Genomic DNA, 22,855 nt, shown 5'->3' with positions numbered 1-22,855 from the left:
CTGATTTATATTGCAAATTTAACAAAATGAACGTGCAAAGATTATACAATAGAAATAAACTTTTACAAATCTGAGAACTTTCTATGTAATCTACAGAAATTTTCAAGAAAAAATAAATGTGCTTTTGTTATTTTATACACACACAGTCTGGCCCAGGTTTGTACTACCATAAATTCAGTTTTAATGGGAACAGAAGACTCCAAATACTCTGGATGAGAAATCATGAGATTTTAGATGATTGCCTTGATTTTCAGTTGTAGAAACTGGGTATGTGCTGGCTTAATGGAAAATCCTAAAATAATAAAGAAAATATAATAAGCATCAGTAATAACACCCTTATTAAATGAACAAAATTAGCACCTATACTATGTAAAGAATGTGTTACCAGAAAGTTATTTAATATTGGCCCTATACAGGGCAAAATAGTCAAATATTTGCAAAACATGTTATTTGTGTTTTATATATTTCACTTCTGCCTTATGCCACAACTGAAAACAGGTGACAAGAACATACACTACTGCAAAGTAGAAGACGTTGGCAGAAGCCAATAGATGTCATTTAGTGTTTTGGTACTGAGAGTGTGTGGAGCACTTTCTTTTCTTTTCTTTTCTTTTTTAAGAGATGAGGTCTCATTCTGTTGCCCAGGCCAGAATCATAGCTCACTGCAGCCTCAAACTCCTGGGCTCAAGCGATCCTCCTGCCTCAGCCTCCCATGTAGCTGGGACTACAAGGGCATGCCACCACACCTGGCTAATTTTTCTCATTTTTTGTATAGACAGGGTCTTGCTGTGCTGCCCAGGCTGGTCTCGAACTCCTGGGCTCAAGTGATCCTCCTGCCTCTGCCTCCAAAAGTGCAGGGATTGTAGGCATAAGCCACCATGCCTGGCCACACTTTCATTTCTTAAGCAGATTTTATAAAAGTTTTTGTTATTAGTGACTGTCATCATAGCCAGGAAAAAAAAAAAAGGCAAGATTCATTAATTTAGAAGAAATTGAAAGAAAATATATTCATACATTGATGTTAAATGTAAACGAGCAGATTGAGAAGAATTTTGAGGCCATTGTCTTAACATTTTTGTAATTCTGACTAACCAAAATTCAAACACCACATAGTTAATGAACATATTCTACTCAAGGTCTTGTTGTAATACTAGACTTACAGGACCAGAGCATAATTGACCTGAGTGCTGCCAGCACAGTGGCGGACTGTGGCACTCCGAGCTCTTGCTCCCCCAGGGAAACACTGAGAGTGATGAGCAGCAGCTGTCTGAACCAACTCGTGAGAGGGCCAGAAAACAGTTCAAGGCTTACAGCAACCAAGGGAATGCCCAATCAAAGAAAGCTGTCTTTAAAACGATAGGAAAGCTTCGTGATTTTTTTTTTTTACTGGCTCTTGCCCACCCCTCCCTGGCATCGTGGCGATCTTGTTCCTGAAGCAGCGGAAGGCCAGTTCCCAGGGCCCTCCCTTGAACTGGAGGAAGCAGAATAGACCTTATTTGCAAATTACTGTGTATGTTTTTTCTAAGCTGTCTGGGGATGCCTCAAGGACTGACACAGGTACTCGTCTTGGTTTTGCCTAACTGGAAAGGTGGGGACTTCTTGTAAAAGCTGCAAGGACACACAGATGCCTGTAGCAAGAGGTTATGGGTGGAGACATAAAATAGAGCAACTAAGACCCAGAGGAGGAGCTGGGGTAAGACTTTGGGAAATTGGGACATTCAAAAGCAGTCATATATACAAGGGAGATTTAAAATGTCACACACATGCCCAGGGAAGACACTCAGAAAAGTTCTAGGACCTAAGCTGTCACCTCAGTATGGTCCCTAAGATCAGTGCAAGCCTAAGAGTTGGAGGACTGCCCTAGCACCAAGCCAACCTGAAAAAACCGGGAGAGCTCCTGGCATTCAAGGGAATTTCTGTCAAAATAGCTGAAAATGAGATAAAAAGAACAGAGACTTAAATGATCACACACAAAAAGGAAGTGTTTTGTAAAAATAGTCTGGAAATGTCTCAAAACAAATGGATGATAGCCTTTAACAAAAATAAACCAAGTGGAAAACCCTGGGAAAGGGAGACTCCGATGCCCAGAGTTACCACATGGTAGTGAGATGCCCGGTTTCAAGGAGGAAACCACAAGCCACTCAAAGGAACAGGGAAAGCCCAGAGGACCAAAATTAACTGACAGACATTGTCCCTAAAGAAGCCCAGACATTAAACTCACTAGACAAAGACTAAGGTAGCTGTCTTAGCACACTGACTGCCACACTAGAAAAAAAATTTTTTTCCTTGGGGCCATGGTGTTTTATTACGAAAATAGAATAAAAACTTTGAAAACAAAACAGTCCTTTCTAATTTAATGAAAAATTTGTTATTTTTTATTGTTTGCTGTGCATGAGTTATACACAACTTGAAAAATAGTTCTTGTAGCTCCCAAGGTGAAGAGACATGTGAGTTACATGTGCTGCACGAGGCCCTGGGCTCAAAACTGGTGTGAGTGAAATACAACTCACATGGCAGTTCATGTGTTAAATATGTTTAAAGGGCTAAAGGAAGAAATGAACAAAGAAATCAGGAAATTATAAGTTAACAAAATCAGAATATCAACAAAGAGATAAGAATTATAAAAAAGAAACCAAAGAAGTCAGGAAAAGAAAAATACAATAACAAATGAAATTTTCACTGTAGGGGTTCAGCAGCAGATTTGACCAGGGTGGAGAAAGGATCAGCAAACTTGAGACAGGGCAACTGAAAGCAGGAAGGACAGAAATTCAAGTCTCAATAATTATTTAAAAAGATATATATCACACACAAGGTAAAGAAAATATAAAGTATATTCTCAGGCCAAAACAGGATGTAGTTAGAAATCAGTAACTAAAGGAAAATGAAAACTCACAAATCTGGAAATTAAGCAACACATTCTGAAACAACTAATGGGTTAAAAGAGAAATCACAGGGAAATTAAAAAGAATAAAAACACAAACACAAGATATCAAAATTTATGGGATGCAGCAAAAGCATTGCTAAGGTGGAAATTTACAGCCATGAGTATCTACATTAAAAAACAAAAAAGATCTCAAAACAGTAACCTAACTTTACAACTTAAGGAGTGAGAAAAAAAGAGAACTAAACCTAAAGGTAGCAGAAGGAAGGAAATAAATATTAGAGCAGAGGTAAAAGAAATTAATAAAAGAACTAGAGAAAATCTATGGAACTACAAGTTCTTTAAAAAGATCAAAAAGTTGAAAAACCTATCCCTAGATGGACTAAGAAAAAAAAAGACTCAGATTGCTGAAATTGGTGAAAATGGGGAGAACACTGATTCTGCAAAAACAAAAAGGGTTATGAGAGTACTATGAACTATTGTGCACCAAGAAATCGCACAACTTAGACGAAATGAACAAATTCCTAGAAAGGCAAAACCTATCACTGCTGAACCACAAAGAAATGGAAAAACCTGAATAGACCTGTAACTAGTAAGGAGATTGAATTAGTAATCAAAATTCTCCTGAAAAAGAAAAGCCTTGGACCTGATGGCTTCACTTGTGAATTCTACCATGCAATTAAAGAAGAAATAAGACCAATCTTTCTCAAACGTTTTCCAAAAATTGAAGAGGAGGAACACTGCCTAACTCATTGTAAGAGGCCAGCATCACCTGGATACCAAAGCCAGACAAAGATACTACAAGAAAAAAAAACTTCAGACCAATATTTCTCATAAATATTGACTGAACAATCCTCACAAAATACTAGCAAATTGCATTCAGCAGCATATTCGAAGGATTTTACCATGACCAAGTGGAATTAATTCCTGGACTGCATGGATTGTTAAACATACAAAAACCAATCAATGCACCACATTAGGAGAATGAAGCGGAAAAACCACATGATCATCTCAATTGATACAGGAAAAGCATTTGACAGAATTCAGCATCCTCTTGTGATTAAAAACAACAAATGAATAGAAAGAAACTATGTCAACATAGTAAAAGCCATATATGAAAATCCCACAGTGGACATCATACTCAATGGGGAAAGACTGAAAACTTGTCCTCTAAGGTCAAGACAAGGACACCCACTTTCACCACTTCTATTCAACGTAATACTGGAAGTTCTAGCCTGAGCAGTTGGTCAAGGAAAAGAAATGAAAGGCATCCAAGTTGGAAAGTTTGAAGTAAAAGTATCTCCATTCGCAGATGATATGATCTTATAGGTAGAAAGTGCTAAAGATTTCACACACACAAAAAAGAGCTAATACATGAGTTTGGCAAAGTAACGGTATACAAAGTCAGCACACAAAAATCAGTTGCATTCTATACACTAACAATGAACAATCTGAAAGGAAAATTACAAGAACAATTTCATTTACAGTAGCGTCAAAAAGAATAAAATACCTAGGAATTAACAAAAGGAGGTGAATGACTTATGCAATGAAAACTATAAAACATCACCGAAAGAAATTAAAGATAACATAAATAAATGGAAACACATCCCGTGTGCATGGACTGGAAGATTGAATATTGTTAAGATACCAGTACTACCCAAAGGGATTTACAGATTCAATGCAACCCTATCGAAATCCCAATGACTTTTTTTTTTTTTTGGCAGAAATAGAAAAACCCATCCTAAAGTTTATATGGAATCTCAAAGGACCCCCCCAGATAGTCAAATTGATCTTAAAAAAGAATTAAAAAGCTAGAGGACCCACACTTGCTGATTTCAAAACTTATTACAAAGCTATAATAAAAAAGTATAAAACTGTAATAAAAAAGTGTGATTCTGACATAAAATCAGACATACAGACCAATGGAATAGAACAAAGAGCCTAGAAATAAACCCTCTCATATGTAGTTAAATGATTTTTGAGAAAGATGCCAAGACCATTCGATGGGAAAAGGACAGTTTTTTCAGCAAATGGTGGTGGGAAACTGGGTAGCCACGGGCTGAAGGATGAAGTGGGAGCCTTACCAGGCATGCGAACATGAACTCAAACTGGATCAACGACCTGAACGTAAGAGCAAAAACTATGAAACTCTCAGAAGAAAATAGGGAAAGCTACAGGATGTTGGATGTGGCAATGCTTTCTTGGATTTGAAACCAAATTCACAGGTAAAAAAAAAGGAAAAAAGAGACAAACTAGACTTCATCAAAATTTTAAAATCTTGTGCATCAAAGGACACTATCAACAGAGTAAAAAGGCAATCCGCAGAATGGGAGAAAATATTTGCAATTCATATATATGATAAGGATTTAATATCCAGAATACATACAAAACATTTAAAACGCAACAACCAAAAAACCTGATTAAAAAGTGGCAAAGGACTTGAATAGACAGGTCTCTAAAGAAGACATACAGATGGACAACGAGACATGAGAAGGTGATGAAAAGATGCTCAATGAACAACAGGGAAATGCACATCAAGGCCACAGTGAGATACCACTTCACACCTATTAGGGTGGCTATTATTAAACAAAGAGGCAAAAACAGAAAGTAAGTGTTGGCAAGGAAGTGAAGAAATGGACACTCCTGTCCATTCTGGTGGAAACATAAAGTGGTGCAGATGCTGTGGAAAACGGTATGGCAGTTTTCAAATTAAGTATAGAATTACCATTTGGTCAGCAATTCCAGTGCTGGGCATATACACAAAATAACTCAAAGTAGGGGCTTGAGGGCAGATTTGTATACCAGTGTTCACAGCAGGATGATTCACAGTAGTTCAAAGTTGGAAACAACCCAAATATCCATCAACAGATGAATGGACGGACAATGTAGTATATCTTTAACAAGGGAATATTACTCTGCCATAAAAAGGAATGGAATTCTGATACATCCTACATCATGGACGAACCTTTAAGATATCACGTTAACTGAAATACATCACAAGAGGACACACACTGTGATTCCATTCATATGAGGCACCCAGAACAGTGAAATTTACAGAGACAGAGTAGGACAACGGTTACTTTCTGTCAGGGCTCGGGGGCAGGAGTGAATGGGGATTTATTGTTTAAGGGGCACAGAAATTTAGTGTGAGGTCATGGAAAGTTCTGGAGATGCACTGTGGGGATGCTTGCTATGCAGTGTGAATGTACTTAATGCCACTAACCATATACTTCAAAATGGTTAAAATTTAAATCCTATGTATATTTTACCACAATAAAATTTTTAGACCACTAAAAAGAAAAACATATGGCCTAGCTATTTTTTAAAAAGAGCTATCAAGCCACAAGACATAGAAGAATCTTAAATGTGTATCACAAAGTGAAAGAAGCCAGTCTGAAAGGCTGTGTACTGTATGATTCCAAGTATATGATATTCTGGAAAAAGCAAAGTTGGAGAGACAGTAAGGACATTAGTGTTTGCCAGAAGTTCAGTGGGAGAGAGGGAGTAGTAAGTACTAGGATTACAGGAGATGTCAAAACCCACAAAACTGTATGACAAAAAGAGGACCTTAGTGTAAGCTACAGACTTTAGCAAATAAGGATGTGTCAGTATTGGTTCATTAATTAAACAAATATATTGCACTAGTGTAAGATGTTTAATAGAGGAACTGGATGGGGGAGGGGAGCATATGGGAACTCAGTACTAGCTGCTCAGTTTTTCTGTAAATCTAAAACTTTTTGAAGAATAAAGTATTAATTAAAATTAATTTTAATTTTAAATAATTAAAATGAATTATTTAAAATTAATTAAAAATAGTTTTCATTTTATGTACTCTATCTCAGTGTCTCATGCTCACATGTATTTGTTGAATAAGTGAGTGACGGGAGAATGAACGAATCAGTGACACTAGTGACAGATTCAATTCACGATGCCTGCACTGGACTAGGCTGTGCAGAAAAGCCGATTTGCACGCCAGTCTTGAGGACATGGGTTGGAGATGGGCTGTTAAATTCAGCCCGTGCTTGCTCTTCTGCCTGAACCATTTACCCAGACCTTTCCACTCTTCCACACTGCTCCAAGACTTTGTTTCCATACTTCCTTAAAGTCACTATTGCTTTTTTCCTTTTCTTCTTCTTTTTTTCCCATGTAACTTAGGTGGGAAAAAAATGGAGAAATTAAGTTGTTCTGACCTAACCAATTCTATTTTTTTTTTTTTTTTTGAGACAGAGTCTCACTGTGTTGCCTGGGCTAGAGTGCCGTGGCGTCATCCTAGCTCACAGCAACCTAAAACTCCTGGGCTCAAGCGATCCTCCTGCCTCAGCCTCCCGGGTAGCTGGGACTACAGGCACACGCCACCATGCCCGGCTAATTTTTTCTATATATTTTTAGTTGTCCGATTAATTTCTTTCTATTTTTAGTAGAGACGGGGTCTCGCTCTTGCTCAGGCTGGTGTCGAACTCCTGAGCTCAAACGATCCGCTTGCCTCGGCCTCCCAGAGAGCTAGGATTACAGGCATGAGCCACCGCGCCCGGCCTGACCTAACCAATTCTTAATTTGCCCCTAAAAAGATTAAAATTGCCCATTCTACAAAACCATGCACTAGAAATTATAGGCCTTATGAAGAAAATAGGTTTGGAACTTTGTAAGCTGTGTAGTAACAGCAAAAATCCAAAATTTCCACAGGCATCTGCACTGAGAATTAGTCCATCTTTTGCAGTCTTAAACTTTCAGATTTGTGTTTCTTCCTGTGAGATACAGATCCTTGAAATTAATCCCTTCTAATAGAAACCATTTTTGTCAATATTAAAAATATGATATAGAGGTATCCTTCATCAATCAGTGCATTTTTTCGGATTGCCAGGTGAAATGTCTTCACAGCTTTTCCTCTGCACTTGCAGCTTCTAGATACCTTAACAGCAAAAAGTGAGGTGGTTTATGAATCCACTAAACCAGCCACTTCTTGCACTAAAAGGATTTTTATCATCTTTTTCATAAAATCGTCATGTATTCCTTCTCTCTAGTTGTAAGAACAGTTGTCCCCGATTGCTTCAATACATTAGCTTGCTGGGCAAAATCATTTTGAACCAACGTGACTTCCACATTATACTGATATCATTCCCCTATTTTCCAATTGCATGTGAGCTGACGTGCATCACAGAAGCACATACGCCCTGCAGCAGAGCAGACTGTGTTTTGTGATATGACAACTTACACAGTGTCTTATTTAGGAAATGAAGGGTTAAATTTTTAATTTCTTTTACCTTATGTTTCATTTTCTGCCTTTGTAAAATAAAAGCAGTGATTCGGTTCACTTTGACGTTTCTTCAGTGTTCTCCATGACCTATGGAAAATAATTAAGAACCGAGATGGTTTCTCCATTGTGATTTTTTAAATATGCACACCTACCTATACATCTCTCTTATCTTATTCACATATGTAAACCTACTTCTTCTGTTTGTGATATGAAGAGTTGAGGAGAGATCCAAACCTAAATTCCTGTGGGTTACAACAGTCTCATCTCGGGCTGTAAGGTGAGCATTTCTTTGTGAATTTACTCACCGTGGTAGGCACTGGTATGGCTTGTCTCTACCAGGTTGACATCATACTGGACAGAACTGGCTCTCTGAAGGTGGCCCTTCCTGACAACAAATAAGAGAAACACAAAAATAGAAAAATGGGTAATAGGAAAGTATGTCAGAAGACCTAGAAAGAAAGTTTGAACTTGAATATTTGGAGGTTCGTTTTCTTTCCACAATTACCTGAAATTGCCAGGGATGCTTTAAAACTGCGTCCCATTATGTAACAAGTCCATCAGTGCAGGTGGGTCATCTGTGGGGACTTCAGATGCTGATGATACCACCTAGTCTTTCTCCTTTAAGACAGCAGAGCTGTTGTGTCTCTGTAATTTTTTTGTGCTTTATTTATTTACTTAAGATCCCCTTATATGTCAAGTGCTCTTTCTGAAGCGGTTAATTTCCATTTTTAGTTGGGACCCTATGTGACATGGAGTGGCTTTAGTCAACTATTCTATTAATGGCATTTTAAAACATCATTTTGGACATTCTTAAGGTTTTAGTCCATCAGTTTTTTGGGTCATCTGATCAATTAATACAAGTTATAATTTATGTGATCATCACATATTTTTAAAAAAACTAAAGATTTTAGAATGTACAGTTGCTCCTGAAACTATTGATTCTACCCCAGATTTTAGCATTAGTGGGGTACCATTCTGAACTTTATTTAAAGATGCCATTAGTAATTAATGTTCAAAAGGCCCTCAGTTCAAAGCAATTTCAACCATGAATGGACCCAAAACTATTACAATAAACAGTTTCATTCTTGAAAGCACCACATTTTCAAGAGACAAATACATTTTACATGGTCCGTATATAACAACCTAAATCTTACGTCTAGATTCCATAAGCAATAGCTGCTTATGTTATTTTTCAAAGTAATTCTGCTCTTGACACTATGACATACCTCTGCTCATATATCTGCTTTGGTTGTTCTTCAAAAAATGAAAAATGTATATTCAAACACATTGCAACCTTATCTGAAAATTATTCAAGGATGTTATTTTTGTAAGCATGTTAAGGATGCTATTTTTCTCATTAATTTATATCCATTTTTCAAATATCTTAAAATGAAAATGTTAAAGCATACATACAAAGAGTGGATAAATGTGTACAGTTTAAAAATCAGCAATAAACAGCTATGCACCCAGCACAAGATTAGAAATAGGCCATTAACATTTCCCAGAAATGTGCCTTCTCTAATTGCTTCCCTCTTCTTCCCACCAGAAGTAACTGCTATCCTGCATTCTGTGCTGATCAGTGTCTTTCTTTTCTTTATACTTTCTACCACTTATATACGACCCTAAACGATACATTATTTAGTTTTGCCTAGTTTTAGACTTTATATGAATCGAATTGTGCTATTATGTTTTCTTCTGTGACTTGCTTCTTTCACTCAAAATTACGATTCTAAGATTCATCCAGGTTGATGTGTGTAGCTGCGGTTCATTTCTGCTCTTATATGTTATTCTTTGGTATGAACATGCCATAACTTATTCATCTGTTTTACTGTTTAATAGGTACTTGGGTAATTTCTAATTGTTTGTTATTATGACCAGTGCTACTATAAATTGGTACACATTTGTGAGAGTTTCTGTAAGGTTTATACCCAGAAGTGAAATTACTGGTGTGTAGAGCATGTACTTGTTCAGCTTCACAAGGTATTTGCAAACTGATTCAAAAGTGGTCAAAACTCTTTCAGATTCTAAAGTCTCATAATATTTTATATTGTCTGGTTGATTTTTTTAAAAAAGTTTTTCCCAATCTCATGAGTGAGATAATGTTATCTCATAATAGGTTTAATTTGCATTTCTCTGACTAATAAGGTTGAGTGTCTTTTCATATATATATATTTGCTGGAGCTTTCCTCTTCTATAAATTATTTTTCCCATATATGTCTACCTTTTTCTTAATGATGTATAGGAGTTGATATACTCGAGACATATATATTCATAAGTCTATTTTCATGTGTTGCAAACATCTACCTCCAGTTTGTAGCTTGGCTTTTTTCTTTTTTTAATGGTGTCTTTTGATAACTAGAAGTTTTCAATTTTAATACAAATTTATCAGCCATTTCTTTTGTGATCTGTGCCTCTTAATCCTTGTTTCAAAAATCTATCCCTACCCCCAATAGCATAAAGACATTCTTTAAATGTTCTTCTGCAAGCTTTCACATTTAGGTCTTTAATCTACCTGATCTGGATTTTGAGTTTTGAAGCAAAGATACAATTTTACTTTCTTCTATATGGATACACATTAGTGCCAACACCATTTATGGAAAAGCCCATTATTTCCCCACTGCTCTGCTGTACGATCTCTGCTGTCTGCCAACCATGCACATTTGCTGCTTGCTGTAGGCTTTTTGTCAGCATACTTTTTTTTCTTCCTAGTTTGGTAAGTATCTTTATTGAGAAGGTTAAAAGATTTTTCTCCTTTAATCTATAAATAAAATGAAATATATTAGTTAATATTTTAGTGTTACAATAACTTTTCATTCCTGGAAAAAATCTAAGATCATCACAGAGTTTTGCTCGTGAGTTCCAAATACCAATTTGTTTTTTTAATACATTGCTAGATTTGGTTGGCTAATCTTTAATCTTTTACATCTAGATTAATGAATAAGATTGGCCCATAATTTTCTTTTTCATTACGTAATGGTTCATTTTATTTGCAAGCTTGGCTGGGCCATGGTGCCCAGATGTTTGGCCAAACATTATTATTGATGTTTCTGTGAAGGTGTGTTTTGGATGAGATTAATATTTAGATCGGTGGACTTTGAGTAAAGCAGATTGCCCTCCACAATAAGGGCAAGCCTCATCCAATCAGCTGAAGGCTTTAATAGCTAAAGACTGACCTCCCTTGAGTGAATTCTGCCGCAGACTGCCCTTGGACTTGAACTGCAACACCAGCTCTTGCCTGGATCTACAGCCTGCTGGCCCACCCTGCAGATTCTGGACTTGCCACCCTCCTTGACAGCCTTGGGATTGCTTGAGCCAATTCCTCAAAATGAATATCTCTTTTCTTTCTCCTTCTCTCTCTCTCTCTCTACACACACACACACACACACACACACACACACACACACACATCGTGTTGGTTCTGTTTCTTTGGAGAACACTGACTTAAACACTAAAACATACTGTCTGTTATGAACTGAATTGTGTTCCCCCGAAATTCTTATGTTGAAGCCCTAACCTCCAATGTGCCTACATTTGAAGATAGGAAGACCTTTTAGAGAAGGTAATTAAGGTAAAATGTGGTCACAGGGTGGGGCCATAATGTAACAGGACTGGTGTCCTCATAAGAAGAGGAGCAGACACCAGAGATCTTTCTTTCTCCACACATTCATTTATTAAATATTTTCACAAAATTTTTTAAAAAATTGAAGATAAAAACTAATGAATGAAAGTAATCTTAATTGTATAGTGTTGCTTCATGCAAGTCATTTTTTCTTTTCTGAGTTACCAGTCTCCCCAAATTAATTGCCTGCTTATTTGTCTCTCTCTCCAAATTGATTTGAATCTCTATGAAGTTAGGGAACACATGTCTATCTTGTTCATTATTGTATTTTTTAGCACAATGCCAAACACACGGTAGGCACTAAATAGTTGGCCCTAGACATTAACCATATGGTCTTAAACTTGACAATTTACAGTATTGCATTCCTGTTTTTTTTCTTTTGTATTCAAAATTTACTTTTAAATACACCTAGCCCCCAAATTTAGGTGTTTTTGACATGATTACCGTAGTGAGTTGGGTCTACGTTAGTATTTTAGAGAAGTCAAAGTAAATAATGATGATAGTAACAAAAATCAAATTAAGACTGCTTATTAAGATCCTTTCAAAAATGATGTTAATTTAATAACAAAAACTATATTTGAGAGATAACTCTAAACATAAAACAGTATCTGGAAAAAATATCTAGAACTAAAGGGCATATTAAGCATTTGGTGGAACAACTACTTTATGCACTAATTTTTTCTTTTCAAAGGATGCTTCTATCATTGTTACCTGCAAAGGAAGTACAGGGCTCCAATGATAAGTGTTACCAGAAAGACAACCAACACCACGGAAGCTGCGAACAGGTTGCCTTTAGTTTGGATGCTGGAGCTTGGGAGAAAAACCTCTTCACAACGAGCTCCTGTATAATTTTCGATGCACCTATAGAATAAAATTTTAGATAAAGAATTGCATTCTATGTTCTATTAGCTAATTTAGAAAGAAAAAGGTTTCCAGCTGTTATGAAGAAAAAAGCAGACTAATTCTTAGGTTGTGAACATGGAACAGACACGCCTTTCTGCAGTGCTGACGGAGGCACAGCCACAACAAAACGAACCCAGTCTGATCTTTGCTATCTTCTTTTTCCAGCTTTCTAATTGCTTAGACACTCTAGAAAAATTATATTCAGTCTTATGTTCCAGATTTTCAGTGATGTAATTGTCCATATTTAAAACTCAAATTTGTTTAAAATTTATTTTTTGTTGTATCTGGTATACATGAAGATCTAAATGCTTTTTTTCTCAAAATTGCTAGCTGGTTATTCCAACCCCACTTATTAAATAATCATTCCCTTACCCACTTTTAACAGTGACTCCTTTAAAGTATGTCAAATTTATGTAAGTAACAGCATTTCCTTCTGTTCTTCAATGATCTACACATCTAATCTTGGGCCTTTACTACACTGCTTCAATTTTGTTACTTTATGTTTTAATATCCAGTAGTTCTACTGCCTACCTTATTTTTTTTTTTTAGAATTTTTTTAATATTCTCATTTTCCAACCAAATATTTTAAAGCCAATTATTTTTAGCTCTCTAAAACTGTATGACAAAGACCATAGTCTTTGGTATTGCCAAACAGTTCCTTTTTCCCTGTTAGTATGGCCAAAGGATTATAAAACACACGGATTGATACAAATGAACGAGAATGATACTGTTTGGCACCTGATCGATTTCATTATTTTGTTGTTGCATTTAAAATAAAGAATATTTTAATATAAACTAATTTTTATAAAGCATCCCAAGAAGTTAGGGAGTAAACTTGGAAAAGATGACACTTAGCAATAATTCTGTGTAAAAAAGTGTGTGTGTGTGTGTGTGTGTGTATGTATGTGTGTGTGTATGTATGTGTGTGTGTATAAGCTGGTTTTACCAAACCATCTGATGTTAAGCTATATTACCAAAAAATAGAAAGGTTGATTCTACTAAATTCTCCTCACCTCTTTCCAGCTTAGGTGGGTATTTAGAAATTTTATCTCTGTTTCTCTTACCATAGACAAATAAGGATATAGGCTTAGAAAGTTACACATGAACTAATTACTAACTTTGTTGCTAATTAGTGGTAGACTAATAAAGCACTGTAAAATAAATAAGAGGAAAGAACATCAAGGGATAAATTTTTGTTAAATGAGCATAGGATGTTTTGTGCACTTCAAACTCTACCCAGTGTGAGGCAGTGGTGTGCTTGGGGATAGCTTCCACTGGGTGTCAGTTCAAGCAAAGCAGCAGTCCAGATTCTCTCAAACTACCATAACGATGGGGTTGAGGATACATAGAAAAGAAAGGTAAGGATAGAATATGAGTGGCAAACTAAAATGCAAGCAAAAATACTTTGGGAAAATCACAATTACCTAAAGTCAAAATATAAATTTTCCATAGTGTAAGTCAGTTAAATAAACTAAGGAAAAAACAGATTAAATGAAAATAATTTGTTTCTCTCCCTTCTAGCTCCACCTCCTGCTTCCCGAAAGGGGAAAAAACACTCCCTCGCCCCCCGCTGAGAAAGTCAACACAGAGACAGCCATCACAACAATCCACGCGCCATCACAACAATCCACGCACCATCACAATCCACGCACCATCACAACAATCCATGCTCCATCACAATCCACGCGCCATCACAATCCACGCGCCATCACAACAATCCATGCACCATCAATCAATCCACGCGCCATCACAATCCACGCGCCATCACAATCCACACACCATCACAACAATCCACGCGCCATCACAATCAAGCCACGCGCCATCACAATCAAGCCACGTGCCATCACAATCAATCCACGCTCCATCACAATCAATCCACGCGCCATCACAACAATCCACGCGCCATCACAATCAAGCCACGTGCCATCACAACAATCCACGCGCCATCACAACAATCAACGCGCCATCACAATCAATCCACAGCCATCACAACAATCCACACACCATCAATCAAGCCACGCGCCATCACAACAATCCACGCGCCATCACAACAATCCACGCGCCATCACAACAATCCACGTGCCATCACAATCAAGCCACACACCATCATAAAGGAAAGGAAGGGGACAGCATTCCACACAGTGAAAAAAAACAACAGGTTACTAAATTTAGTTTTCAAAAGTATCTCTAACACAAATAAAATAAAAACTCCTCTATAATTTCTCTATTTTTGTTTTTTAAAATACAATTTAGTAACAATTATCTGTGACTGTTAAAGGATTTTAAAGAAAAGTTTTAGCCAAGAAAAATTCCCACCGTAGTTTTAGAATAAGTTTCAAGTTTTGAAATAATATTAAAAATGGGGTTCAGTTTCCATTTTAGAAAAAATAACTAGACCCTATCCTGAAATGAGACATTATAAGTCTTTTTGATAGGGAAGGCTTCTTTTGAAAAAGCTATAAGCTCATTACTCAGATTTCTTAAGGCTGATCAAATTTAGGTAAGCTTGAATTTCAAAGAAGAAAAGACAAACTAGCTTGATATGACTAACCATGAATGTTTTACTTGGACAATAAATACTTTTGAGTTAGGAGTCAAGGGAATGGTGTGAATACAAGCTAGTGGTCAGATCAAGATTTAAGCTAACAGAAAAAGGCACACAGAGGAAAGCAACACTAGGGAATTCTATTGTCTTGTGGCTGGGATAAAGCAAGTATGTGTTCTTGTGGGAAAGGAACAACCCGATGATAACTTTAAGCAAAGTCAAGAAAAAACAATGTTATTATTTAACTAGTCAAATCAGAAACTAGAGAAAGGCAAAGACAAATTTAAATATATTGTTATCTAACAAATAGGATTGTTAACCTAAAAATAAATTTTAAATTTTTAAACATTTATCATACAAAAAAGTAAACACTGCCTACCAATGACTGTGTTCAAGGACTCCACTTTTAAAACCCTAGCTCATTCGTGAAAATGCTATGACCTCAGTCACGACGCAGATACCAAATTTCAGGCAAATAGAATCAATCGACTCCTTAAAAGGTGAATGATGGTAAGTTAAGCAGATACAGAGAGGCAGCTGGTGGAACTAGTTGAAGCAAAACACAGAGAGGTCAAATGTTGCACCAGCATTTACACAGAACTAAGTGGCTTTCAGTCTTTATGTAAGTAATGCTCTCACTAAATGATTTCTGGACCTCACTTCTGCATACACTGCCAAGCAGCAGACAGTTGTGCCACCTAATGAGGTGAATGCCAAGTACTAAGGGGTCATGCATATTTGCCTGGAATTGAAGATTAATGTTGGAATAGGGACAAATGCTCCGCTAGGTGAGAAATTTCAAAACTCAGAATCCAAGTTATACATGCTGGTTTTCTGGCTGAATACTATCAACAATCTGACCCTGAATACAGAAGCTGTGTTTACTACATTGGACATGAAATAAATTCATTAGATTCTACAGCTTTCAAGTAAAGTTGTTACAACTTTAGCATGAATAAAGAACCAAGTTTGTAGTCACATGAACAAACAGTGCCATTTAGCTTCAAGAAAGAATATTGGACTGTGAGCTGAAACAAACTGGTTCTTGATCCCCTTCTCATGCTCGCTGGCTGTGTTATCTTGGGCAAGTCATTTAAACTCTCTAAGACTCTGTAAAATGAAAATAACACCACTTGCTTTAACTATTTCATAGGGCTATTGTCAGAATCAATTAAGACAATGTCTAAGGGTGCTCTGAACATTGAAACACACATTATACAAGTGAAATTGAAATGAAAGTAGTCAACTTACAAGGGCCATGCTTACATCTAATGTTAGACTACAGGGAATAAAATTCCTATGAAAAATCATAACTAGAAAAGGCTAAGAGCATGGTGATCAATAAATATGCTACAATTACTATTTGTCAGAAATAAGAAATAAAGTTTATAATATTATAAAAGAGTTCATTAACCCAAGGGAGACTCACTGTCTATGCCACTTCACTTGAGCTGATCTATCCTGGAAAGGAAAAGTCTAATACTGGCAAATGCCAAAGTTGACTTCCACGTTATACTCTGGGGCAAAGTTCAATCTGAAACTCATGAAAAATAAAAAAAAATCAAAAATAAAATAAAACTATTAAAAGTGTTCAAGAAAACAAACTGACAACATGGGCTTGGATCCCTTTAACAGTCCAGAGCCACATAACAACACACAATTGTAGCCAAAATCCTATGAAACTCCTACCAGATTTTTATAGGCCAAGAACTCAGTTAGGGAAGACTGCCTCAGGACCTTTGCCTCTTTTGTTAGCTAGTGTTATAAATGCAAGTTCATTAAGCATTTGTTAGATTCTTTATAGTATCTAGGGATAATCAGATACTATATATTCAATCTTATAAAAATTTTATTGTTTCATGTCATATTTATATGACATTAGCACCATTAAAAGCTATTTATTAGTTCTTTGAATGTATTAGTATAATTTAAATGTATTAGTATAATTAGTATAATTGAAGTCCAGTTAAAAAGTAGTATCTTAGATTTTTTCAAAATTGACTGTTACTCAGATAATTCATATGCTGAAATAGACTACATATTATATTTGAGTATAAATGACAAAACAGTCTGTACAGAGAATAATCCACATTTGTCATGAAGTCGGGTATTATTTATAGTTTCATTGTGAAGGACTATAATTTTTTAAGTTAAGTCAATCTCTAGGAAAATTTGAAACATTTTATTTACTGACACTACTAAAGCACAGTGAATGAACAAGCATGTTAAACAAAAGATGAGAGTAAGCAACAGCAGTGTAAAAACATGACCTTCATTACTGAGTGTGTACATTGGCTAGCTTTCTCCAATGAAGGCTTTTGGGGAGAAATGCCCACAGAATGCTGCTTGGGTCATCGCAGTACTAAGACAAAATTTTACGATTTGTTGATTTTCTTAACGTTGTCTTCTTTCTCCATATTAACAAAATAAGTGACTCATGTCTTTGTTTTCCCTGTTTTGCCTGCCTAAAAAAATTCATCAGGGAAGAAATCTAAAACTGTTCTAAAAACTAAAGTCTATTATTTTTTTTTTTTTTTTTTTTTTTTTGAGACAGAGTCTCACTCTTTTGCCCGCGCTAGAGTGAGTGCCGTGGCGTCAGCCTAGCTCACAGCAACCTCAAGCTCCTGAGCTCAAGCAATCCTTCTGCCTCAGCCTCCCGAGTAGCTGGGACTACAGGCAAGCGCCACCATGCCCGGCTAATTTTTTCTATATATTTTTGGTTGTCTGATTAATTTCTTTCGATTTTCAGTAGAGACGGGGTCTCGCTCTTGCTCAGGCTGGTCTTGAACTCCTGAGCTTAAACAATCCACCCACCTCGGCCTCCCAAAGAGCTAGGATTACAGGCGTGAGCCACCGCGCCTGGCCTAAAGTCTATTATATTTTTAAAAAATCAGAAGAAGTAAAACTACAAACAAAAAGTACGTATTTTTCATAGTTTATCATGTTATGATTATTGGAGTAGAAATATACATATACACTTGTATATAAAAAGTACTTATACATAAAAATTGGTATATGTTAGTTTTTCCTTTTAAGTAAAAAGGTAATAATTTCAGTAAACAAAATTATATTTAAATATTATAAATAATATGTTAATAGGCCTTTCAATTATAAAGGTTTTTCATGTTTATGTTTGGGTAAAACTTTAAGGGTTCATCAAGACCATAAACCAGGAACAACTGGAAAGACTTATGCTCTGAAATCACCAGACACTCAATTAAACCACAGTTCTGAATGGACGGTATTCATGCTGGCATCTTACCTTCCCAGGCTTCAGTTCTCAACAACCTTCTAATGCAGGGAAAATCTCATGCCTCAACTGGGAATAAGACAAAGAGAAGCCAGCATCGGTTCACTTCCTGACAAAAGAAGTTAAGCATTAGAGCTGGGCAAAGTCACAGTTGTGGCTCTGCAGGGCATTCCTGCGTAGAACATGACATCTTACTGATGACTTAATGGAATGTTTTTCAGCTGCCTTCTGAAGGAAATAATGGATGATAAAGACAGTAATCAAAAGAATAATCAAAATTTGGAAGGAAGTGCATAATTTGATATGACTTCATTATGCAACAACAAGAAGAATAAGAAAATGAAGGAACTTTAAAGTAAGGCATATGTTGCCTTTATCAGCCGTCGGCTTCCTAGAACAGCAATGAGCTGACCTGAGCTAGTTCTGGAGAGGAGTTTCTACTCTTGGACAAGGGACACAAATCAGCAAGACAGACTCAGGTAGAAGAGAAGTAGACCTCAGAGAATAAGTATGCATGTTTCCATGACTTCATAGCCATATGCTGCCAAGTGTGATAATAAGCACAGTGATCTGGCAAAATGTGAGGTGTAAAGAAGATTTATCCTATTTTAAGTTTTGTTCTAAGCATGGTGAGGTCAAGAAAGATATCAGTTGTTACTGCTGAGAACACTAATAAAGAATCTTTAACAGAAGGAAGGTTACTAAAATGAAAAGTGTTAACAAAATGCATAGCTAAATAGAGCAGCTGTTTTCTGCATTTGCAACTGTTCTTCTATTATAAGCTTTGAGGCTGATATTTCCATTCTTAAAGGTGTTCTAAAGATCAATTTAATTCCTGATGTTTAATGAAGCATACAGCACAGTGCCAAAAGTCAAAGTAAAGAAGACTTTGTTGTAATTAATGTCATCACAGAGGCATTCTGAACTTTTTTTCTATTGAACTACAACCTCCTATTAAATTTACAGATGAAAAGGCAGAAGTCTTATCTAAAAAGAATGCCAAGAACCAGCCCATCTTAACCAACTGAGCTTAAGAAAATCTTAAAATTTTCTGTGGTTAATAAAGCAACTCATAAAATCCTGACAATTCCTTTTGAAAACTGAGTTAAGTAAAATATACAGTGAGGTTCAGCAAAACTGTGGGGAAAAATACGATATAAAATTAAATGAGACAATATGTCAAATGTAGAAGCACAATAAATGTTGGTTTTCTTAAATTTTCCTATTGTAAGTGGTCTTCAACCTTAATCATTTTACATTCATTTAACTAGCCTTTCATACATTACATGTTTGCACTCCTAAACTGTTTCTCTTAAATACATTTCAGTCTTTATCACCTGACAAATGATGATTTCCACCTATTCAACAGTAGGACTGCCCCTGTGTAGATAGGGGACAGAACTTGGTCTCAGCCAGGGTAGCAGGGAGTCCCCCTGTTCTAAACTTAAGGCTGTGGGGGCAAGTACTGCTTGGAAATGCCCCTCTGGGAGGGTCCTGGTGAAACCAGAGCTTACAAAGTCACCTTGGGTAACTATTCCAACAGATAATTCTTTGCCAAGTTAAACCTCCTACCACAAAGTTCCACCCCCACACTGTGCAAGGGTTGGGTCTGAAGTCATCCTGAGGATGGGTCACAAGATGCATGGAGGCAAGTGGGGCAGCAAGTAGAGGCTTCACCCAGTTAGTGGTGCAAGGAAAGGTGAAGACAAACCCCTTTGCTCCCTCTTGCTCCAAGAACCTAGTAAGTTCCGGTTGTAAGGTTGAAAGATTAGGGGCTGGAGGCCGAGGTGGGAGAATTGCTCGAGGTCAGAAGTTCGAGACCAGACTGAACAAGAGCAAGACCCTGTCTCTACTAAAAATAGAAAGAAATTAGCCAGACATCTAAAAACATATAGAAAAACTAGCTGGGCATGGTGGCGCATGCCTGTAGTCCCAGCTACTCGAGAGGGTGAGGCAAGAGGATTGCTTGAGCCCAGGAGTTTGAGGTTGCTGTGAGCTAGGATGACGTCACGGCACTCTAGCCCGGGTAACACAGTGAGACTCTGTCTCCAAAAAAAAAAAAAAGAAAGAAAGATTAGGGGCTGGCTGACCTTGTGTCTAAGTTGGCCAAGAAGTGCCTGGATTGTTTTCTGGTAGAAGACTGAAGTAGACAACAAAAAAAGATTACCAGGTATCCTGTCAAATGTACCTTTTTGGGTTATCTGATTCTATAGAGGCCTGCACTTTTCGTTGTCTTTCAGCTATTTTACAACTCTATAAATTGTAGAAAACTTAATTAAAATGAATTTTGTCAGGATACACAACAGATTGCCCTGTGGATACCGACTAGTTTCATACCTATTTGTAAATTAATTTCAACATGTCTGATTACCTATATATGTATGGGTGGTTTCAATTCTCCTTTGAGTCAGTTCTGACATCTATTGGTTCCCTCATTAATCAGTTCCTCATTAATTAAATATATCTTGACATGTGTTCATTTTATATTTATATAAATAGCATAATTTTCCTTTATAAAAAAAATTTTTTAGCAGTTTTGAAGGTCATCCACTGACATGCACAATGCATCCATCTGACAGAGCTAGATAAACTGAGTTGCCAGAGAAATCACCTCCGCAACAGTTTATGCCCAGGCATGTCTGTTCCTGGCTCCCAGAGGTGAATTCCAAGTGGCAGAGCTTTAAATCTGCTGGTTCTCTGTTTCTCTAGTTTCCCCTCTCTACTAATTTTATGGAGTTTTTTTGTTGTTGATTCATTTATGGCTGATTAGTTATTTCCCATTTGTAAGAGCAATGATGAGAACTTTGGTTTTATAGTTTGACCATCTAATGGTGAGAGATATCTATTCTCTATTGGGTGACAGATGATAGAGAAGCTGGTTTGTTAGACTTTTTAAAACCAATTGTCTATTTTTTTTTAGCTCAAATCAATTAAAATGTTATGCTCACTGCAAAGGAGAACACTCTTTGACATTTGGACCAGAGATATTTTGTGTTTCTGTGTTTACTCAGATTTGTGCCAAATTTGGAGATCCGAAGCTATAAGCTCTGTGTCTACGTCTCTGAAATTCAGAAGGCCGAGAGGGTGAAATGTCTTCCTAGCTACAGACGATATTAATAAATTATAACATCTCTTAAAGAAGCTCTGTTCTGATTGACTTATAAAAATAAATAAGCCCTTATATAAGTTGAATATTCCTAAAATTCCCAGAATAAGGAAATTGAACTTCTAATGTCTTAATTATGTTAAACAAAATTATTGTCACCAAAACAAACATTTTAAAAATCTAAGTTCAATTAATAAGAGTAAATCTTTGTTAAACAAGACTAGCCCAATAATTTTGGTTTAATAAAAACAGCTATATCTTTTCTCTCATTTATCCATATTAAGTATGACACAAACATACATTTTACTCTACTTGGGTTTGTTTTTCCTAACTTATATAGGTTTACTGATCAAATAAGATAACATTGCTTCTATAAATTGTTAAAAATTATTAAAAAATGTAAAACTGTGTTCAACTAACTTGAATCATTATTCTGACATTTTATTTCAAGCACAATTATGTTTTGTAGTATTTATCTTTTATAGTAGAATAATTTCCAAGGTAAATGTAAACCTTAAACTAATATTAAATTGAATCAATGAATATCATTAGAAACAAATAATTTTTAAGAAAAAATATGGAAACAATCACTAAATATAATTTTATGTTTATACTTTTGTTTGTTATATAAAGGTTATAGCTTTGGATCATGTTCATGAAGATATTTATTTTGCCACTTTAAAAAGTTGTATAAAGGATGTGTCTGGCAGTAGAAAATTTTACTGTGTTCATGACTTTTGAATGTCTACTGACTTAGCAGTGTATGCTAGGTAGTTGTTAACTATCCACCCCCTAGTTTTCTCTGTGAAATAAAAGTTAGTTACTTGGTTGAAAGTTATAATTGATATGAGTAATGAGACTATACTAGGAATAGTCATGACAGAAATATAACTGTATGCACTTTTGTTTTTCAAGGAAAAAGAGTTTTGTTTGAAAGCAGCAGTTCTTAGGCTTTTTGGCCTCCAATCCAGAGGCCTCTAGGACTTACTGAGGGCTCCAGAGTGTTTTTGTTTACATGAGTTAGAACTATTGGTATTTACTATACTGGAAATTGAAGCATAATTTTTAAAAATATTTGATTCATTTGAAAATAAGAATGATAAACACATAGCATGTTATAAATAACATCTTAGTGTTATTATAAAAATGCTTTTTCTTTTTATTATTCCAGGGTATTATGAGGGTACAAACATTATACTTACACTTTATGTCTTTGCCTCACCCAAATGCAGGTTAAAGGCATGCCCTTTCCTCCCTTTAGTGCTCCCCGTGTCCTTTAGTTGTAGATTTGCCCCCC

General features: G+C 36.2%; 1 protein-coding gene across 1 annotated transcript in view; it reads right to left on the bottom strand.

The window, feature by feature from the left end:
* Window positions 1–8,432: 8,432 nt before the first annotated feature.
* NRG4 (neuregulin 4) overlaps window positions 8,433–22,855 on the bottom strand; it is a 68,072-nt gene continuing 53,649 nt past the window's right edge. Inside the window, exons 3-4 of the mRNA XM_012651861.1 lie at window positions 12,466–12,615; window positions 8,433–8,520 (exon numbers count right to left, since the gene is read on the bottom strand). Of these exons, the coding sequence (XP_012507315.1) occupies window positions 8,433–8,520; window positions 12,466–12,615 (238 nt within the window). The remainder of the gene's footprint in view (window positions 8,521–12,465; window positions 12,616–22,855) is intronic.

The sequence above is a fragment of the Propithecus coquereli genome, unplaced genomic scaffold (genome assembly GCF_000956105.1).
Source record: "Propithecus coquereli isolate 6110/MARCELLA unplaced genomic scaffold, Pcoq_1.0 Scaffold372, whole genome shotgun sequence".
In the NCBI taxonomy this organism is placed as follows: Eukaryota; Metazoa; Chordata; class Mammalia; order Primates; family Indriidae; genus Propithecus; species Propithecus coquereli.
Note: the sequence above shows the minus strand (reverse complement) of the source record. Positions and strands in the feature narration are given on the sequence as shown.